Source organism: Vulpes lagopus, chromosome 3, assembly GCF_018345385.1.
Source record: "Vulpes lagopus strain Blue_001 chromosome 3, ASM1834538v1, whole genome shotgun sequence".
In the NCBI taxonomy this organism is placed as follows: Eukaryota; Metazoa; Chordata; class Mammalia; order Carnivora; family Canidae; genus Vulpes; species Vulpes lagopus.
Window position 1 is genome coordinate 53714963 of NC_054826.1, and position 21625 is coordinate 53736587.

The 21625-nt window shown below is 41.7% G+C and overlaps 1 protein-coding gene across 1 annotated transcript in view; it reads left to right on the forward strand.

Annotated features, from left to right (window-relative positions):
• The window catches only part of GLUD1 (glutamate dehydrogenase 1), a 34834-nt gene that overhangs the window by 845 nt on the left and 12364 nt on the right, over nucleotides 1–21625 (forward strand). The window contains exons 2-5 of the mRNA XM_041747175.1: nucleotides 13062–13142; nucleotides 13662–13717; nucleotides 14523–14586; nucleotides 18985–19079. Coding sequence (XP_041603109.1) covers nucleotides 13062–13142; nucleotides 13662–13717; nucleotides 14523–14586; nucleotides 18985–19079 — 296 coding nt within the window. The remainder of the gene's footprint in view (nucleotides 1–13061; nucleotides 13143–13661; nucleotides 13718–14522; nucleotides 14587–18984; nucleotides 19080–21625) is intronic.

The following is a 21625-nucleotide window of genomic DNA, read 5'->3' on the forward strand; positions in this document are numbered from 1 at the left end:
CCCGCCCCTCCTCGTCCTCCCCTCCTCGCCGCCGCCTCCCCCCCAGGCCGGGTCGCGGGCGTCCCCCCGTCGCCCTCCCCCCGTCGCCGCCCCCCCCCGCCCCGGTCGCGGCACCCCGGGCTGGGCCTGCGGATGCGGGCGGCGGCTCCGTGCTCGCGGGTGCAGGAGGCCGGGTGGGCCCGGCGAACGCCCTTCTGGAAATGGGAATGGCCGGCCCGATCTGACGGTGCCTTTTTCAAGTTTTTGTGAGCTTCTATGACTCACCGGAACGCAAACTATGAGACAGTTATTTCCAGGGTGGTTTTTTGGGTTTTTTTTTTTTTTTTTTATACGCTCCTTTTCACATCCGCGACAGACGATCGGGAGACCTACAAAGTGAATTTGCCTTTTCGGTTTGAAATCTAGACCGTGTACTAACAGATGACTTCACTAATGACACGTTGGTCTTTTAAGGCGAGTTATTTTTCTGCCCTGACAGCTTCTGTTTTGCACACACACACACCAAAAAAAAAAAAAAAAAAAAAAGCAATACACGAGCAAGGTATCATCTCCGACAAACAAACACCAGGCGCCGTGACAGTAAATCTAAAGGGTGTAGAATGCAGGCCGGCCCGCCAGCCAATGGAATGAAATAGCCCTGGGGGTGTGTACTGGTCCTGGCTAGCACCAGATTTGAGCTAGGGGAGAAGATAAGTACTGGAGAAAGGAGCTGAGTCGATTACAATTTGGTAGTTACCCAGTTATCCTGCAGTTAAATTTGGGAATATCTGTACATTTGGCTTCTATACTGTCAGATTGCTTCCCTTGAGGAAATAAACTTAAAAAAAATTTTTCCCCAAGAAATTGCACAATACATGTTTAAAGGTGCCTAGGCATAACCTAGAAAGAAGGCACAATCGCTTTTTTTCTACTGAAAGAGAATGATGTCCGATAAAAGGCCCAGGAAGTTGAAGTCTTGCTGGAGGCTGCTTGGCTAACAAGCACAGAAGATGTTGGGCTGGACCCTTTGTCTCCACCATCAGCCTGGTACAGTGTTCTATTCTACTAGCTGAAGTCTAAGGATAGTTTTTAAAAATCTCTCTACTAGAGAAATTTGAGCCCTGCTGGCCCTTCCAGCCTGGGAACAAAGGTTGCCTGAAACTGTTTAATGTTTTACTTGCTAAATCTGCATTGACCCCACCCTCTTCTGGGACATACCTTTAGAGCTTAATTATCCTCTAGCTCCCTTTCCTCTTCTCAAACTTCCGTTTGAGCCACTTTGACCTCTAATTTCCCTTTGTGCCTCCAAAATTACATAAAAAGTACAATCTCCACCATCCTCTTCCTTCTTCCTACCACTCCCTTATTGTCTTAAACAAGAATACACGTTTTAAACTCCCAAGAAAACCAAACAAGGATGTTGGAGAAAGAGAAGTTAGCAAACACTAAATTGCAGTGTTTCTTTAAAATGGCCGTCTAGTTTATATTACTATCCTGTTGGCAATATTTTCCAGTCACTTAAGAGATAAGCAAATAAACCAGTATGTGTGTTTTTCTGCAGGATCTGATTTCGTGTCCTTGAAGTTCTTTATAATCCTGTGGTCTTTATAGGCCAAGCCCTCTCCTATCTTTAAAGATCTCAACTCCACAAATTTACTAAAGCAACTAAGATTTGCCATAGTTTTGTCAGTCCTCCTCCTCTTGTTGTCACAGCAGTTGTGATACCAAAATATTGAACCTAGCAACAAACCGCATCAGCCATATTGAGGCACTGATACCGTAGCACTTGCTTGTACTGAAGTGTAAGATACAATTCTCTCCTCAATTTATCCCATTTACCAAAAGGCATGTACTGAAAGCACTGTCAACTCCCAGCATATAAACACAGAAACCGAATTGCAACTAATAACTAGTAGCAGGCATTGGAAGATAACATGGAAGAAAATTGGCCTCTATAAAGTGATAAATTTATTATCTTAAGAAAGTTGAAAACTTTAAGGAGGTAAATAGGATTGGGAAGGGTTATATAGCTATGAAGGCCCTTGAAATATTTTGATGTGCTTAACATAACAATCAGTGTGCTAAATAGTTGATCAGCAAATTTGAATAATGTGGACTTAACCTTTTGCTTTCCTGACACTCCCAAGATCTTCCCATTTTATCACCTTTATCAGACTACAGAGACTGTATATGCCAGGATCACCGTATTCTGGTAGTTTTTGTCTCCAATTAAACATTTAAAGCTGAGTCGTTTGGGGGGTTTGTTGTTGTTTTTAGATTTTATTAATTTAAGAGCAAGAAAGTGGTGGGGTGGAGCAGAGGGAGGGGGGAAGCAGGTTCCCCACTGAACAGGGAGCCCGATGTGGGGCTCGATTCTGGGACCTTGAGATCATGACCTGAGCAGAAGGCAGATGCTTAACCAACTGAGCCACCCAGGTGCCCCTGGGTTGGTTGGTTGGTTTGTTTGTTTTTTATAAATTGTTGACCTCATGGATTACACTCTGGTCTTAGAAATATAGAATATATTAGGTGATTGAAATTTTTTTTTTAGGTGATTGAAATTTTTAAGGGTCCTTTGAATAATCCCTGTGACTTCAGTACATCTTGCCCTTTTAAGCACACTTTACTCTCACCGCCTCTACTGCCTTCTCTACCATTGTTCTCAAACACACACACACACACAAGCCTTGTCTGCTCCTCTTCATCCCATTCATCACCCTCAGTGTTCTGCATCTAATCTTTCCTTGAGCAACTTTCTACCTGACTTTTCCAAAATACCATTTTCAAGGTTGAAGCAAAATAACAATCTAATTATAATCTGTATGAGGGTAACAGGTGGTTTTGAGACCTGGGGTGGCTGATGTGTACTTTATTCCAAGTAAATATTTAATAAGACATTTTGGGGGTTTTGCCTCTTCCCCACAAGGGATATTTGACTGAAGCCATAAAATTTGCATCTCTTAAGGATTTGCAAAAGAATATGTTATAGGCTCTGAAGGGAAGTTTTAAGAGCAGCCTTAATATTTTCAGTAAAATGAATGTTGTGGGAATTTCTGCTTTGAGAAGACTTTTTCAAAGTTTCCTACATGTTTGAAAACATTATCACTGATTGTTCCTGTTAACTTTCTCGAAATAAATTATGTATTTTATTGGCCTGTGGTTCTGCCTGAGACCAATATAGTGCCTTTTCAGAAAGTGTATCTTTGGCGAGAGAAGTACAGATTGATAATAGCAATTCATTGATGTAGGAGCAATTTAACTTTCCCAGCTTGTCCTCCCCTATCTTCTTATCTTCATATTAAAACTAATATTAACCTAGAAGTCCCTGTTACTCTTCCTTCCATCATAGAACTTTCTAAAATTACCATCATTTTATATAAAGCTAATAGATTCTAAGTGGAATAGTGTGATACACTGACCCTAAATCTTTGGCTTAACTGTAAATATCAGTACCAAAAAAAGAGGTATAAACTCTGTTAACCCATTGACTTGTTTTTAAAGAGCCAAAATGCAAAAAAGGAAACAGTGGGAGGTAGACGGTCTTTGTTCTTGTCTCTAGGGGACAGGATGCAGGGGTGGAGGCCTTGGGAGGCTGCTCTGGATTGGAGTCAGTGTAGCATTAGTCCGCGGTCCTCTGGGCTGTGATGGTGCGGTGAATGGTAGTACTTTGGAGGAAGACTGCAGAAAGTACTGATCCTGTTTAGAAAACAACACATGCATGCTCTGCCTTTACTGGGGAAAAAAAAAAATTTCTGACTTCTGTGCCAGGTTAACAACCATCAAAACTTGGGTAACTTTGGTTTTTGTTCGTTTGTTTAAGATTTTATTTCTTTTTGAAAGACACAGAGAAAGGCAGAGACATGTAGGCAGAAGGAGAAGCAGGCAGGGAGCCTGATGTGGGACTCGATCCCAGGACCACACCCTGAGCCAGGGACAGGTGCTCAACCACCGAGCCACCCAGGCATCCCGGTAACTTTGAATAAACTCTCACATTCTCTAATATTCTTGAAGTGTGAGTGTGTGTCTGCATCTGCTCCCACAAGATAAAATGTAGCCTTAAATTTAGGATTTAACTCAATCTGAAAGTTCCACTAGAAGACAAGTAATTTGTAATGTGCTCTTCCCTGCAGCCCTCAACCCTGAGGTTTCTGTGGTTGCTGCCCCACTGCTGCTTTTTTTAATCCTTTTAAATTAAATCCAGAACTGGGTTGCCATCATAGAGGCCCTTGAATTTCATAGAAGCCAAATGCATGTGACCTGCCGCCATCCCGCACCTCGAGTAGAAAACGAGGTTAGTGGCGGCGACTCCGCATCCGATGGCCCTCGGGCCTTCCCTCACTTGGTCCAAATCCCCGTAGCTGGCCAGCTTTGGCAGCGAAAAGCCCATATGCGGGCACACAACCACGGCCCTCTCATTATGCAGGGAACACACTGCGGGAATTGGAGCATCAACAATTGGAGGACAAGCACCAGTGTATTAAACCCCAATGAAATTGGCAGTGCTTGAATTTTAAGTACAAGAAATAAAAAATGAACATGGACTTTCTGGCCTATAGAGGGAAGAAATTGGGTATGCAGCTATTGATGATGATTTAGGTCAAGAAAATTGTTTTTTGTCCAATGATGTTAAAGGTGCTGAGGGTTCGGCCAGAAACCAATAAAGGCCAAAACACTGGCTTTTTGGTTGTTGAAGAATTCCTAGGCAATAGCCTGACCTGGGGCTTCTGGGGCCGTGTGGGTTTTTTCCACTTATTTTGCGTAATAATTAGATTTTTGTTTTATAAAAAAGATTTCAGACCTCATATCACCTCGATAAAGGATTCGATTCCTAAACAGCCCATGATGGCTATACCCAAGAAACTCCTGTTAAAATACCTGCATAGCCTTCAAATGTTCAAATAGCAGTTAACAGTTATAAAATGAAAAATGAAGCAGCTCTGCCCCCAGATCTTCCCCATAAAATAACTGAACAATTTTCTATCCGAAGCCATTCCCTAAAACTAACAGTTGCTGTCCCAGCGAGGCAGAGTTGTCCCCTCTCCAGAGGCAGACATGAATGCAGGTTGCAGTCTCGTGAGGGCTGAAGCGTTCACCTACAGGATCATAGATGGGATCATAGCGGGATGTAATGGGGCCTGGGCAGGCATAGCAGGGGCGGAGCCGCATCCCGCCAGAGGGCTGCTCCAGGCATTTCCTTTCACAAAGGCGGCAGCACCTGGGACATCCTGCCTCTGCACAGGTCAACCGGCAGAGCAGGGGGTAAGCTAACAGCTGACTTTGCCGAGCTCTCTGCGGACACCAGGCACTTTGCTAAGAGCTTTTCACGCATCATCACTTCTATTGCCCATGACAACCTCATGAACACAGTTGTCCCCTGTTTTCAAATGCAGACTCTAAGGCTGAAGAGTAAAGACTCCTGGAAAGGCTGACACACCCATTTAAGTAGCAGAGTTGGGGTTCTGACTCCAGCAACCCCCTCCTTAATCATTGCGGTTTATTCGTGTAAAAAAAAAAAATTACATCCTAAGCAATGGTTGAGAGCCATGTCATGCCCTGCACACAATGACTCCTAACACTTTGGATAATTTGAAGTGTGTTAAAAGCTACTAGAAGGCCTCCCTCTTCCCTAGAAAATGCATATGTATTCCAACAACTATGCATATAAAACTCGCCCATATATGAAATCTTTACAGGTCCATTTATTCCAGGGGGAAAAAAAGCATTTTGTGCATTTGAGCCTTATGATGTACATGAGCTATTTTTTTTAATCCCTTTTACCAAAAAAGAAACTGCAGGGAATAATAGTCAAGGGTGAGAGTACCCATATTGGAGGTGTATTAAATAAGGACTGTTCATTAAAAGCTGTAGATTATATTCCAAATCTGTTTTTCCATTATGTGTTCGTTTTCCCTGAAGACAAGAGCTTTAAACTTTATGCTTAATTAAGGAGCATTCCTTAGCTCGTGGGGATTTCTGATAGTTAACCTGTTCATTACAGGTCCTGCTCTGTGTTAGGTACTATGCTTTTTTGCTGGGGGAACTATCCATAAGAAAGCTTTAATAAAACCAAAAAAAAAAAACCAAAGCTTATTTTTTTTTCTCAAAATGTCTTTTAATCGATTTCCTCAAAATAGAATCCCAAATCTCTTATGGTATCTGTGTCATTCTCCTTTTGCTTTTAGCTCAGTATTCTATTTTCTACATTTTCCTTTCCCAAAACCAGTCACTAAATGACACGGTTGAAAACCTACTCAACAATGCATTGCTGCAATTGGAGTTCCAAAAAGAAACCAGGGAGCGATAGTCTTAATCTGTAAGCAAGGAGGGCTGGATGGGAATTGGATGGGGGAAAGAACATTTTAGATAAAGAGAAGTAGAGGGGGTGACTGATTCTCAGCCCCAACGACAGGGAGGACTGTGTGATGGCATCCTGGGACAGACTGTGTGTTTGTAAATCGTGGAAAGTGTGGTTTTATGACATAATAGATACTGATTTAGTCTCTGCCCCCAGTTCCTGACACAGAGCTCCTAAAATCCTGGTAATTTCCTGAGAGCCTGTTTTGTCCTAATATTTGGTCTTTGACTCCAGTTCCTGACACAGAGCTTCTAAATCCCTTGGAATTTCCTAGGTGATAGGAGCATCTTTTGTTTCAATGAGGCAACCCTTGGTGGGCTCCTGGATAGCTTCAGGATGGCAGCTGGTCACCAGAAAGACTAAGCCATGATGAGTAGCTTGGAACTTTCAGCCCCATCCTCTGTCCTCCTCCATGGAAGTGAGAGAAGTCGGATACTGAGGCAACAGCCATCGTGCCTACATGAGGAAACTTTCATAAAAATCCCTGAACTACTAGGTTCTGAGAGCTCTGGTGCACATCCACGTGCCTGGAGGATGGCGCGCCTGTTACCCAGGGACAGAAGCTCCTATACTCAGAACCCTTATAATCCAGTAAACATGTAAAGGCTTTACTTGAGTGCCGTGAGCCATTATAACAAATTCTCAAACCTGAGGAAAGGGGATCGTAGGAGCCTCTGGTTTGTAACCAAGTTAGACAAAAGTACGGGTACCCTAGGCACCCAATACTTGGGATTAATATGAAGGCCAGTCTTGTGGGACTAAGCCCTTAGTCTGTGGAGTCTGCACTAACTCCAGGTAGTCAGTGTCAGAATCGAATTAAACTACGTATGACAACTAGCTGGTGTCCACAGAGAATTGGAGAACTGGTTGTTGGTGTGGAAAACCCACACATTTGGCGTCAGAAGTGTGCGAGCAGAAACAGCTTTCTCTTCATGCTTGTTGGGTGGATAATGATAAATCTGGAAGGGCCCAGAAGGCTGGGCAGCAGAGGAGCTGAGAATGAAGTGATAAATTATAGCAAAAGAAATGAAAAGCCACGAGCGGATAAAACATTTTGAAGTAAGGATAGTATTTCCCAACAGGTAGGATCTCTCAATGAAGAGAAAGGTCAAAGATAAGTCAAACTTCTAGCCTGAGGAACTGTTAGAAAAAAACAGTAGTATCAGGGACTAAAAAGTGTTAGTAGGAAAGGACTGAATTTTTAAAATAAGGAGATCTGGTTTAAAATGTTCCTTAGGAAAATTGGAAATACGAGCATATGTTATTTTCTTGATCTTATTTTTTTTAATATAAATTTATTTTTTCTTTTTTTTATAAATTTATTTTTTATTGGTGTTCAGTTTGTCAACGTCTTGATCTTACTCTTGGAAAGTACAGTCGCTCTACTTGTGGTGCCCATCCGTTCCTTGTCTCCTGTGTCCCTCAAATTCTCTTCCTGCTCTTAAGATCCATCTCAAATACCACCTTGGCTTATTAATAATTTATATGAAACAGGGTATCTGTAATTTCGATCCTTTACCCTTTGAACCGTTTTATAACAAGTTATTGTTATGTTTTAATAAATGTCCAATTTTACATTCACTTTTACTAGCATCATTTCCAAGACCTGTTTGGTGAGAAGGTGGGACTCAGTTTACTGCTGTTATCAGAATAAGCAGTCTGTGAAACCAATGAACAAAACCCTCCCCTCTTAACGTATAATCTTTCCTCCATCCGTTGGGCAGTAAGTTCAATACATAAGCACCAGACAAAGCTCTATGTTCAATAGATAGTATGTATTTAAATGCAGGCAAATTATTTGGGAGGACATACACACACACACACACACACACACACACACTTGCTATGAATGGTCACCCGTAGGGAGAAGATGGGGATTACATAGTGCTAGTTAGGAGAGATTTCAGTTTTTCCTGTGTTTCAGCTTTGATGAGCACATATACGTAGGTGTTCTATAACTTTTAAATGTTAATGAAAAAGAAGTGAAATATTTTCCCTTTCATTTCTCCAACATCAGCTAAACATATGCTTCCCAGAACTTACTAAGTTTGTCTCTTCCACTCAAAGATTTTGATTATGGGTTAGAACACTTAAGTGTTCGCTTCCTTGCCTTCTTACACAGACATGGATACTGTAAACAAAAGCAGTTAAAGGTATGCTTTTCCTTTGCTCCTTGCAGTGTGGAACCAGTTTTGATCTGAGACTTCTCATACCTTCCGTGGTCGTTACTTACTGATGTGTGCTGGTTCCTCACTGCTTATTGCTCTCTTCTCATTTGTAATTAGGTTATGCCATTCTGTTGCACATTAGGAAATTATATTAGTATTAAGTGAGAAAAGCTATTCTCATGAGTAAATGGCAAGAGGGTTAGTGCATGCATTTTAAGAGTTCTAAGGCCTTTTTGTTTTCCTGTGAGTTCAGTGCCTGTGATAGAACTGGTTTTCTGAAAAGTGAAAGAATATAGTTGGAAATTGAATTTTTAATAAATCAAGCCCTATTAAAAGATTTGGTTCAAGTAATTTTTAAAACCATTTGGATTTTCATGAATGTGTTTAGTTAATGATTCATCGTAAAAAAACAATGGTGACTCAGTTGCTAGGAGCTTTTTTGTATGTTTTTGGTTTTGAGTCAGCTGGCAAAAGGAAAAAAATTCAAGCTACTCAGTTGTGGTTTTCACTGAGTCTTTTTCAAAGTAAGGAACTGGTGTGGTTTCTTCATCACTATAGCAACTTCAGCTAATTTTCTCTTGATTTTTTATTCTAGAAAAACTTAACTGTACACCAATCATGAAGCTCTTGAGGATAAGGAATATCTTTAAGACTTAATGTCATTAAGTCAAAAGGCAGAGAAATGCTCTCCCTGTTGTGTGGCGTGCAGATACCTGCATGTTATTAATGTTCTTTTGAAACATCTAGATACCAGTTAGCTCAAAATAGCTGCATGGTACAGTTCGTTACTCTTCGGAATAAATGGTCTGATTTCAAAGCTGTGTCACCAACTATACCAGGTTTGGTAAATAATAAACGTTTCTATTAGGCAGCCCTGGACTCCTGCTTTCCACTGAAAGTGTTCACCTCCATCGTGATACAAGTAATCACTTCCCAAATGCTAGTGGTGCTAGTAGCAGCAACATAAGCTAACAGGTAGTGCTGTGGAACTTTAGGATACCAACAAAAAAATCATAATTTACTTTTCTTCCCATTTTTGAAATAAAATTTTTGGTCCATCTATAAGGGTTTTTTGTGTGTGTGTATGTGTGTTTTAAGATTCTATTTATTTATTTGAGAGTGAGCCACCCAGGTGCCCGCAGTCCTTCCAGTTTCCGCCCTTGTGCCCATCCAATCCCTGTCAGTCTGGCTCACCTTTAGCCTTCTCTACCATACTTCCCATCCCAAAGAAAAGAAGGAAAGGTGTGGTTTTAGAAAAAGTAAAAATATTCAGACTTGCAAATAAGATCTTATTTCATTTTGGTTTAAAACATTTTAAGGTTTCCTGATGTTCTTGTATGTATATGTGTTACCTGTTACTTGGCTTTACTGAATGTCTTGTCTTCAAATTCTGTATTCTTGGGGATCCCTGGTGGCTCAGCAGTTTGGCGCCTGCCTTCGGCCCAGGGTGAGATCCTGGAGACCCAGGATTGAATCCCAAGTCGGGCTCCCTGCATGGGGCCTGCTTCTCCCTCTGCCTGTGTCTCTGCCTTTCTCTCTCTGTTTCTCATGAATAAGTAAATAAAATCTTTTTTTAAAAAAAAAATTCTGTATTCTCTGTATTCTTGAAAGATAGGCATTCAAAAATGCTGTTTTTCCCCTTTAAGAACCTTGAAGTTTAAGATGTAGGGTCTGTACTAACTTAAAGTAGTCCGTGTCTACTTAGTCTACATAGTCTATAATATGCTCTATATGCATTTAATATGTTCCTATGATCTGCGACTCTTATCTTGGGATCTCCCTTGCATAGCCCAGTCGTGCCAGGATCTCAATCCACTGGATTTACAAATAGAGTGGGAAGCGACTTCATTTTTGCCATCACACTCTTAGCATCCAATAGAACGTGGGTAAGAATTTTTAGGCGACAGTATATTTTTATTAATTATCTTCGGTTTCCAGTGCTTTCCCTTAGGGATGGGTGAACTCCTGTCCTGGGGCTTGTTTGGTCCCCAGTACTGGTACAGTACAGAGTATTTTATTTATGGCTCTACTTGGAGAGTTTGTTCCAGACTAACAGTTTCAGTAATCCTGTGCTAGTGTGTCTGCCAGCTTAGGGAGTAAAAACATTTATGTGTATCGCTGATTAATTAGAAAGCTGAAACGAAAGCCTGTTTTTTCTTCAGCCTGGCAGTGCCACGGGCACTCCTTCCTCCGCCCCCTCTGCCCCCACTTCATCTGCTCCAGGGCTCAGCCCCCTAACTCTCCTCCTCGTCCTCCTTCCCTTAGTGCTCCTCCCTTGCTTCATGGACTCCTCCGGGCTGGTGTGCAAGGTAGTTGACGTAACTACTTCTCTTCAGTGGCTTGCACTGGAGCTCTGGCTGGGTGTGGCTCGGAAAGAAAATTGCACTTTACAAACAAGAATTCCTGGGTTCCGTCCAGCAGAAACATGTTTTTTGTTAAACATGTACAGTTTCTGACTCATCATTCCAAGGGTTCTGCAATAAAATAGACATTTTGTTTACACCAGTTTGTACAACGAAGAGTCCAGTTTCTAATTAGCATTAAAGTCTAGAATAATAGGATTACTCTCGGATTTGTGAATGTTACTCTTCAAGCTGTGTTTAGTTTCCCACTGAATGCATTAGATTTAAACATTGGATAAGGGAAAATAACTTCTCCCTGCCCTTAAGAAAGCAAGGAAAGTGGTAGCTACACTTGTGAGCATAGTATAGTATATAGGATTGTCCAGTCACTGTGTATGCTACACCTGAAACTGGTGCGATTTTTTTTTTTTTTGAAAGAAAACAAGGGAAATTAAAATAACTTAGCAACTACTTCCACAGGCACTAAAAGAGCAATGAAAAAACTGCTTTGTGTGTGTTGTAGGAGAAATACTAATCCTTAATAGCAGACTATTTTATTGCCCTCATTCATCTTGAGAGGTAATGAAATCAAGATTTATTAAGCTGTTTGTTTAAACTCCTATCAGTTTAAACTTTTTAAAACCTGAATTTCTTTATCTGCCTGTACTCAGTAATACTTGCAGTAGCCGTGATAATGGCAGAGATGGAAGCACTGGCCCCACGCAGGCGCCATGCCGGCTGCCTCACAAGCACTGTCCTGTGCAGGCTTGATTCAGACCCTGGGCACAGGTCTGTGCCCCCAGGTGAGCAGTGCCCTTCCCTGCACCCAGCCCAGGTCCCAGCCTAGTAGCCTGGTTTCCACTGAGTCATATGCCATGTTACATGGTTAACATTTTTACTGATTTTAAAAACACATTGTAGTGTTTAAACAAATTTTTTTTATATTAAAGAAATAAATGTAGAGATGCCTGGGTGGCTCAGTGGTGGAGCGTCTGCCTTCAGCCCAGGTCGTGACCCCAGGTCCCCGGATCAAGTCCCGCATCGGGCTCCCCTCAGGGAACCTGCTTTTTCCCTCTGCCTGTGTCACTGCCTCTCTCTGTCTGTCGTGAATAAATAAATAAAAGCCCTTTTTTAAAAATAATAAACAAATGTTCTTTATTGCTTACAGATTTTTTTTTCTGGAGTACTTTTAGGACCTGAATTTTCTGCCTCTTAACTACTTCCAGCCCTTCCATAGTATATGCAGACACTTCCGGTGAATTGTGTACAACTTAGAGGCTTATCAGAATTTTTAGTGACCATGGCTTTTCTGTCTTAACGCCTTAGTTAAGAAATAATGATATATTTATTCACCACACATTTGGGCATCTAATACGTGCATGCCATTTTCTATGTTAGGTACCAAGATTTAAGTTAAAGCAGTGCACAAAATAAAGTGTCCTCTTGAGCAGCTAGCTTCCCAGGTGGGGAAGTCAAGACAGTAAACAGTATAAAGTCAGCAGTAAAACATTAAGGTAAATGGGACTAGAGAGTGGGGATGAGGAAGGTGCTTTTTTAAAGAATGTGGTCAGGTAGGGCCTCTTGGAGTGAAGAAAGTTCTAATAGAGGCCTGAACAAAACAGGGAAGCAAGCTCTATGGCAACAGATAAATATAACTGCTAGACCTTTTAAGAAAACTGTCATTTCTAATCTAAATTTTTTTAACTCCCTGCTACCAAGTCATCCAAGCCAAAAAAGTAAAAGAAAAAAAGCCTTCACTGAGTTGGTTGCCTTCCTCAAAGCATAAAAAATTCCATTTGAAGGATTTTTTTTATCTTGTGAAGCCATAGTTCCTGCTGTCTGCCACTGGGCTGTACGTTCCTGAAGGACAGGACTGTGGCTCATCTCTTCATCTCCAGGAACCTTGCTTGGTGCTCTTAACTGCTCCCACCAGAATGCAAAAACTGCACTCCCATCCCTGTTTTTTTCTCTTAACCACCAGAATACTTAAAAATCAAAATCAGTACTCCTCCTGTAGCCCGTACAAGGTGATAGGTGTCCAATTAGCAGATTTTCCTTGACTTTGTATCACAAGCCACTTGAAGTGTTCTTGGAAAAAAACAGGGTGTAAAATGCAAAAAGTGTGGGCATTTCCATTTCTAGCACTTTTTCTTTTAACCAGCCCAAAGGATGTTCTAAATACATCCCCTTTTCTCACCCCCCTCCCCCGCCCCGCAGGTATCCGTTACAGCACTGATGTGAGTGTGGACGAAGTGAAAGCTCTAGCTTCTCTGATGACCTACAAGTGTGCAGTGGTTGGTAAGTGATCTCCTTTGTTGCTGCCTGAAAATGCTTTGGGGAAATATGTTAACATACCAGGTTACCTTTAGGATGTTATTTAAATTGCACAGTTTAATGCTTACATAATTTTTCAATTAGTCTTAATTAAGATTTAATCTGTTTTTTAATGGAAAAATTTTTATGGGAACTAATTGGATTTTAAGTGTAGATTTTTTTTTAACTGCTTTTCCATACTCTGTAAGTAAGACCAAATCATAGTAGAAGGAAAATAAGTATTTTTTTTTTCTTTTAGAAGTAGTAAAGCACATTGATTAAATATGCATAATTTGCCCGGCCTTACAATTTCTGTTCCACTAGAATTTTAGTTCAAGGACATTTTAGAAAAGATCAGTGTTGATCAATGTTTATTTCTTGAATTTTCTGAAACTAAATCTTAAAGAGTCACGTTTGAATTATTGTAATATCACATAGTGCTTTCTGCCTCCGGAATTTGTTTATCCTTTGTATGGAATAACAACTTGCAGCCTTCTCTTGCAGATGTGCCATTTGGGGGTGCCAAGGCTGGTGTTAAGATCAATCCCAAAAACTACACTGTAAGTATCAAAATGACATTTGTGCACACGGTGCATTCATAAAGGACTTGAAATTACAGGGCTTCTATGTGTCCCCCATACCAGTGAGATTAATGGCCCCTATTTTAAAGGAATGGAAAAACAAGTAAATAATTAACTCACTGAGTGTGGTGCCATATAAAGGTCACCTGCTTAACATCAATGTCCTTTTTCATTTTTACACTTGGTTAAAAGGTAATTAACATTTTCATATTCTTAGGGCATTTATATCCATCCATGTTACATAGTCTATAATATAAATATAATATGCTCTATATGCATTTAATATGTTCCTATGATCTGCGACTCTTATCTTGGGATCTCAGAACCTAGTGACAGCCTAATTTAGTAAAAATCTTGTTTATCCTATCAATTCCAAGTTAATTTAAGCTAGCTGTTACTATGCTTTAGCTCTGAATTAACATCTGTTACAAACATTATATATGTATATATATATATATATGATTTCATTCTTTTTTTTAACCATTTAAATGAAAATGTACCATAGGGATTATTCTTAGGGTCCTATATTAATACAAAGAGAACAGGAAGTGCATTTGAGCCCTAGTTCTACTGTTTGTTGTTTGTATAACCTATTTTCTGATCTATCATTTCCTTATCTTCAAAATGGGAATGCCTGCTTTATAAGTTGTAAGGATTACACAAGAAGATATATGAAAATGTCCTATAAATAGAAAATATGAGGCAATTATCACTTGTCTCCACCAGTGGTTTTCTATCAAAAACATTTGTTTCCTTGTTTTGTTTTCATTTGTTTCCTTTATAGGATAATGAATTGGAAAAGATCACAAGGAGGTTTACCATGGAGCTGGCAAAGAAGGGCTTTATTGGTATGTATTACCTTGTAGGCTTGAGCACGGAGTAGGAACATCTAAAAGGCAATTTTCTTAAGTTAAACTCCTGTTTTTATCTATATGCACATGGGTAGAATTGCCCCTTTACTTTGAAGAACTTGGGCCTGTTTTGGTAGGTCTCACGTAGAAAAGCTCAGGTTCTCAGTATGCAGTGTGGACACCAGGGGGATCGCTTCCACCTCTTCTGCTTGGACAATCTCTATTGTGATATCCAGAAAGATTTTAGGAAATAAATAATACCTGTTTTATAGATATTTTTTTAATATGTAATAGTCACTTTTACAATAGTCTGTTCTGCAAGCAGTGAAAAATCTGCTGCTTTTTGGAACAAAAGCCTAGAGCAAGCTGCCCCTTCAGAGTAGTGGGCATAGGCTGGGAGGTGAGGGGCTCACCCTGATGACTCCATCTGCCCTCCCTGGCGGGTCTTGAGGGTCCCCGGGGGTTCCTGATATTTGTCACGAGGCCCTTTTGCCAAACACTAGATTTCTAAGAGTGCTGATCTTCAAAGGCTTGATGTTTTTGCATTAAGTGTTGTATGTTTTATGTGAGATGTGAATATTTGCTATGATGTATAAATACTCATCATTTAGTCAGTTTTTCAAGCAAATGAAGTCTGTATATTTCTTTTTTGTGCTAGAAGGATTCTAATTTGTTTTTATAACATAAAAGTATTTAACAGAATGTTTGCCCTTGTAACATAAAAAAAACTGACTAAAATAAGAAAGAAAATCTACTTTCTCTGTTTTCCTGCCCCTGTGTTTTTGTTCCCCAACATTCTCCCCACTGTTAATTTCTATGAACTTAATTAAGATATGCTTCCTTTGAAATTTGCCCTCTTCATAGGAAAAAAAGAGCATGAAATAAACTAATACAGAAATCAATATAAGTAGCACTAGAGCTTGACCAGATTTGGTCTGTTGTTCATCATTTCACAGGCATTTGGATTCTTGGCATGCCTCCTCAGCACTCCTGTGAATCTGTCCTGTCAGAATAGGGGGGTGCCGGGTACTTGGAGGGTACTGCCTCCTTTACAGAACTGCCTACTATTGCTGAGATTTGGTGAACTGCAGTCATGTTCAGCCTAGAGAGCCTCATGATTTTTCTCTTAGCTTCAGTCGCAACGTGTTTAATAGTCTTGAGTCACTTCAGACTTTATTCGGTATTTATTGCCCATACCTAGAGTATAACCAGCTTCATTTTCTCTATATTCACAAGTACCTTGGGATTCCAGAGGTTAAAAGCGATTCCTGGAAATAGTGAAAACCTAAATAATGCAATTTGACTTCTTTGTTGAAGCACAAAAGCCTCATTGACTCACAATGCAGCTAACCTGACACCTGGGCTCAGAAAGCTTTATAGCATCTGGGGGGGAGGGGGGGATCCTTTCTCTCCCTCCAGGGCCCAGAACTGGTCCTGAGTAAACCTCTGCAACTGAGGTCATTTATTTCTCCCTTACTTACTGACTTGTCTTTCCACAGTTTCAGACTGTGAGTTGGACGTGGGCCTGAGTCCTGGCCCAGGCACATCCTATGCCTTTAGGAAAAGCTTTTCATTTTCTGCAAAGAAGTCAGCTGGGCTTTTACTAAGGATTGCAGTGCTCTGCAGCCCAGTATGGAGGGAAGCCGTCCTACCTGGCTAGTGCTCCGGTCCCCGAATACTGAATGTCCTCAGTTGTCATTCTCCTTTCCCTTCCTTCCCTGATGGTCCCTGGTTTTCAGCACAGATCTTACACTACCTCTGTTACATTTATTCATAAGAACTTTTTTTTTAATGCCGTTCTAAGGGATATCAATCTATAGTATTCTCTTCCTGTGAGGCCCTGATACCAGTATAATACTGGCCTCAGAGAAAGAGTTAGGAAGTGTTCTTTCCTCTAGTGTCTTTTTTTCTTTTTTTTAAGCTTGTGAAAGCTTGGTGTTTATTCTGTTGTGTGAGTTTAGATACCACCTTTGTAAACTGTAAAGTTCCCTTGCTAATCCAATGTCTCCATTTCTTTATAATTTTCTCAGCTTTCCCTGCACCAAAATTGGCCTTTCAGCTCCACCCTGTGCTCATGTTCTGTTAAAGCAGCTGTGCTCTTTAGTCATTTTTTCATCTTTTTTATACTATTGTGGGATTGACTGATGGCATTTTAGCTTTCCCAAGGTTATGTACCTGTTTTACAAAGTGTGGATGTTCAGACCTGTTCTCTGTTAAAATATTTGAGTATTTTTCTGTAATTCAGGTTTTGCTTATAATCCGAGCATTGCTGTCCATTGATTTTATGTGAAGTAGAAAACTCATAAGCCTAATAATATTTTGTGATTTCGGCTTTGGATAGGGAGCGCTGTCTCATCTTAGGCCATCTAGATGAATTGAGGTTTTTGAGAAGCCTCGGAATTTATCATGGTACATTTCCAGTTTACAAACTGCATACCTCAAACTTGCCCCTTGCCAATAGCCCTTTTCCACTTGAAATCGTGATTTGACGCAACAAGCATACTTGACACTTGATACTACTAAAAACGTTTGTAGATCCCCCTTGCATTCAGGAGCAGTTTATCATTTACACCTTTGGAGAAAAGCAAATCCGATCAAACAAATCTTTACGAACGTCCTTGAAGTCTTGCTCTCAAGGAATGGACATTGTGAGCAAATGAGAAGAGTAGAGCCCCTTTTACAGAGGATAAGACTAGAATAGGGCATGAGTCCCTCCAAGGAGGAGTAAGGGGTAGAGTGATTTGCGGGAAGTCAGACTTCATGAGAGTTAGAAACTGCCTAAGGGAAAGGGTGCTCAGATGCAAGAGAATGACAGATTGGCTGTGGGCCAGGTGGGAGCGGGAAAAGCTTGACCATTTCCAAGTTGTCTTAGACCAGTTATGTAGCCATTGCATCACAGCCTGTGCAGAGAAACACACCTCCTTGGACGTGGGCCCCAAAAGTACAGGACAATATTAAAGCATATGTTATTCAGTTGGTTAAGTAAAAAAATACAGAACTTGAGTACTTAGAAAGAACTTTTCTGTGGGAGACTTCATTGCTGAATCATTTTTAAAGTTCTATTTTTCTGAAACGTTAATGGGTTTGTATTAGTTAACTGAAACAATACAGAAAGTTATAAACAAGGCCGAAGTGGAAACATCGTGAGCAAGTGTGAGGTATCCATATCCTTCCAAACCTGTGCACACATACTACATATACAGGTGGAAATAAATGCATGGAGACTATACACAGGCCTGTCCAGAGAGAGAGAATTTTATGTAAATGGAACCTCTATACATGCTATACAAATCCTGCTTTTTTTCCCCCACATAATGTGTTTTGGTGAGGACTATAAGCTTTTTACTGGCCGCATAGTATCTCTTTATGTAGATACAGCATTCTTATTTAATTGACCCACTAAATGGGATGTTTTTGTATTTATATGTTTTTGTATTTTATATGTATTTGTATCCCTCCCTTGACAGATTTGAGTGGACATCATTTAACACATCTTTAGGGGCACCTGGGTGGTTCAGTGGTTGAGCGTCTGCCTTTGGGTCAGGTCGTGATCCTGGGATCGAGTCCCACAGCAGGCTCCCTGCATGGAGCCTGCTTCTCCCTCTGTCTGTGTCTCTGCCTCTCTCTCTCTCTTTCTCTCTCTCTCTCATGAATAAATAAATAAATAAAATATTAAAAAAATAATAATAACGCATCTTTACCAGAGATCTCGGTGTGGCCATTCAGTATTAGCGCTGACACTGGCATTTGTTGCTGCCATGGAGTAACTTCTTATCCTCAAACTTTCTAATCTGCTGTGATCTGAGCAATTGAAAGCTGAGGCCTAAAACTTTATGTACATTGAGGAAGCTTTGAATAACAGGTCAAAGCCCAGGTGAAATTATGGGCCTTAACACTAATGCTTCAGCAATGTGTATTTTTTTTCTTTTTCTACTTGATGGGGAGGGCTTACACCCCCATAAGCGGTACGGTTCTGTGCTGCCTCAGACACAAACACTCCCCAAGCATAGCACTCGTCCTTCTGTAGGCAGGATGGTACTGTTCTCTCTGGTTGTATGTAGTTCAAGGAGCTGAGGTCAAGAGGGACACACCGAGATGCCTATGCTCATGTATTCAGAAGTCCATTTGAGTGGCTTCTGTCTGTTAGCAGAACTGACTTCCGAACAATATCTCAAGGCAACGCCAGAGGGAGAAATTACCCATATAACATTTGTGTGTGTGTAAATTTTGTTGTGACGCATTTAATGAGTATTTCTATGACTTCAAGTAGTTACCCAGATGAAATCTAATGTTTTCTAACCACAGTCGCTTTGTTGTAAAAAATTACAAGGATTTATGTGTTTGAGATGAGTTCATCTTAAAAGCTAGTACAATGCCCTTTCCTTGTGCCCCCAGGTCCTGGCATTGATGTGCCTGCCCCAGACATGAGCACAGGTGAGCGGGAGATGTCCTGGATTGCTGACACCTACGCCAGCACCATAGGGCACTATGTGAGTACCCACCCAAAGCCCTGAGATCCTCATTTGCTGTCTACAAGAAATAACAAACTGATATTATGTGGATGGAGAGAATTTGCTGGGTTCTTCTCCCCTTTAATCGTATCTTGAATTTGCACATTATTTTACTTCCATCTCTCTAGTCATAAACCATAAACGTAGCGTGAACATGGACTGAGCTTTCACTTACATACCACCCCATCCTGAAAGCTGGGATGGGACCTCAGAAACGATCACCGACCAGGCAGGGGAGGACATGATGTAAAACACTAGAAGGGAAACGAAGAAGCCTTCAATTCTGAATTCCCGCAAAGAGCTTTCATTTAAAGAGGAACTAAGACACATAAGCAGATAAGTATGGAGATAGGATAATACATGGAGATGAGGCCTATTTAGAAGTGTACTAGTAGAGCGAAGAAGTACATGAACCAGGACAAAAATCTCAAGCCCTAGTTTTGCTAGTGAGAGGGGAGGCTCTGGCACTGCCCCTTTCTTCAAGGAGCCTGGGCTGGTGCTGTTAGACTGCACTGGAGCCCAGGGCCACGAAGCCTGGGGACAGGCGTTGGCACCTGACAGAGACTCCATAGGACTGGAATTGGATGTGTTATCAAGGAAAACAACCAGGAGGACTTGTGTCTGAGAGACCAAGCAGAAGTAGTGCCACTAATACAGAACACGAGAAAAACAAACTTTCTGTTCTTGAAAGGGATGGAACTTTGAAAAACATTTAAGGAGTAGGAAGAGATAGGGAGTTGAAAAGACATTCATTTAAAATGTATCTATGGGGATCCCTGGGTGGCGCAGCGGTTTGGCGCCTGCCTTTGGCCCAGGGCGCGATCCTGGAGACCCGGGATCGAATCCCACATCAGGCTCCCGGCGCATGGAGCCTGCTTCTCCCTCTGCCTGTGTCTCTGCCTCTCTCTTTCTCTCTGTATGACTATCATAAATAAATAAATAAATAATTAAAAAATAAAATAAAATAAAATGTATCTATGGGTAGCCCAGGTGGCTCAGCGGTTTAGCACTGCCTTCAGCCCAGGGTATGACCCCGGGGTCCCAAGATCGAGTCTCACATCAGGCCCCCTGCATGGAGCCTGCTTCTCCCTCTGCCTGTGTCTCTGCTTCTCTCTGTGTCTCTCATGAATAAATAAAATAAAATAAAATATAAAATAATAAAAGATAGATTGATAGATAGATAGAGCGAGCCTCTGCCAAACAAGCAAGGTATTCAGTACAGTTGGGATAATTGGGAGCACAGGGAGTCCTGATGCTGGGACAAGGCATAACAGGGCCCGGCCAAGCCTCCATAGGTGAGGTCAGAGGAGGCCTTCTTGAAGGAGTAAGCTCTGGTCTGCACTCTGATGAATAGGATCACTTACGGAAGGGACGGGGCTGTGAGTGTTGGAGGCAGAAGGAGCCATTGGGTAAAGTTCTGGGGTGCAGAAGTGAACTTGAGGCTGAGGGAAGACTGGGGTAGTCAGAGTGGAAATCCAGAGAGTGGAGTCTAAGAGAGGCCACTTAGAGGAGAATCAGACCAGATCATAGGACCAAAGTCTTTGCCTTAAAAACAGAAGGACGCTGGTGGAGTGCTAACTAGAAGCAGGGGCATTTTGACCTTCACTGTGTGCAGCAGGGAATGGGACTGTTGGGGGCAGGACCATACAGGAGCCCAGGAGATGGGGGACCCTGGCCTGCGGTAGAGCTGGAGACAAATGGACAAATGGGGGAGGGATGGATGGATTGATTGATTTGATTTGATTATTTATTTATTCATGAGAGACAGAGAAGCAGGCTCCATGCCGGGAGCCCAATGTGAGACTCGATTCTGGAACTCCGGGATCTCACCCTGGGTGGAAGGCAGGTGCTCAACCGCTGAGCCACCCAGGAGTCCCAAGGAAGAGGGATTTAGAGGGAAGGTGGTCAGTTGCAGAAGAAGGAGGAGGGCGAGGAGCTCCACATGCCTCGTTGAGGGAGCCGTGTTTGGGAAGAAACGAGTTCAACTAGATCATCCATCTGGGGGACAAAGAGTGGAACCAGGCTGCAAGGAGCAGTTGAAGGAGGGAAATGGGGCACAAGGAGTAGCCTTCACAGAGAGGAATGGAGCTGGGCGCAGAGCGGAAACAAGACAGGTGCCTGCTGCCCAAGGACAAGGGTGGTTGGCAATTGTCTGTCTGTGGGCTTCACGTTCATCCTTGCAGGAGATGATGCAAGAGAGACGGACAGCGGAGGTAGCAGAGTCCTCCAAGGGAATAAAGGCCTCGTGAATTTTCCTTTAAAGGGCCCTGGGGGAGGGGTGCCTGGGTGACACATTCGGTTAAGCATCTAATTCTTGGTTTTGGCTCTGGTCTTGATCTTGCTCTTGAAATCAAGTTCCACGTCACACTCCAAGCTCGGTGCAGAGTCTGCTTGAGATTTTCGCTCTCCTTCCCTCTACTTGCTCCCTCTGTCTCTTTCTCTCTCTCTCTGTCTCAAAATCTTTTAAAATGTTGGGGGGAGGCCCTAGTGGCAAGATGAGCCCTGGAGAGAACTCTTGCCCCCAG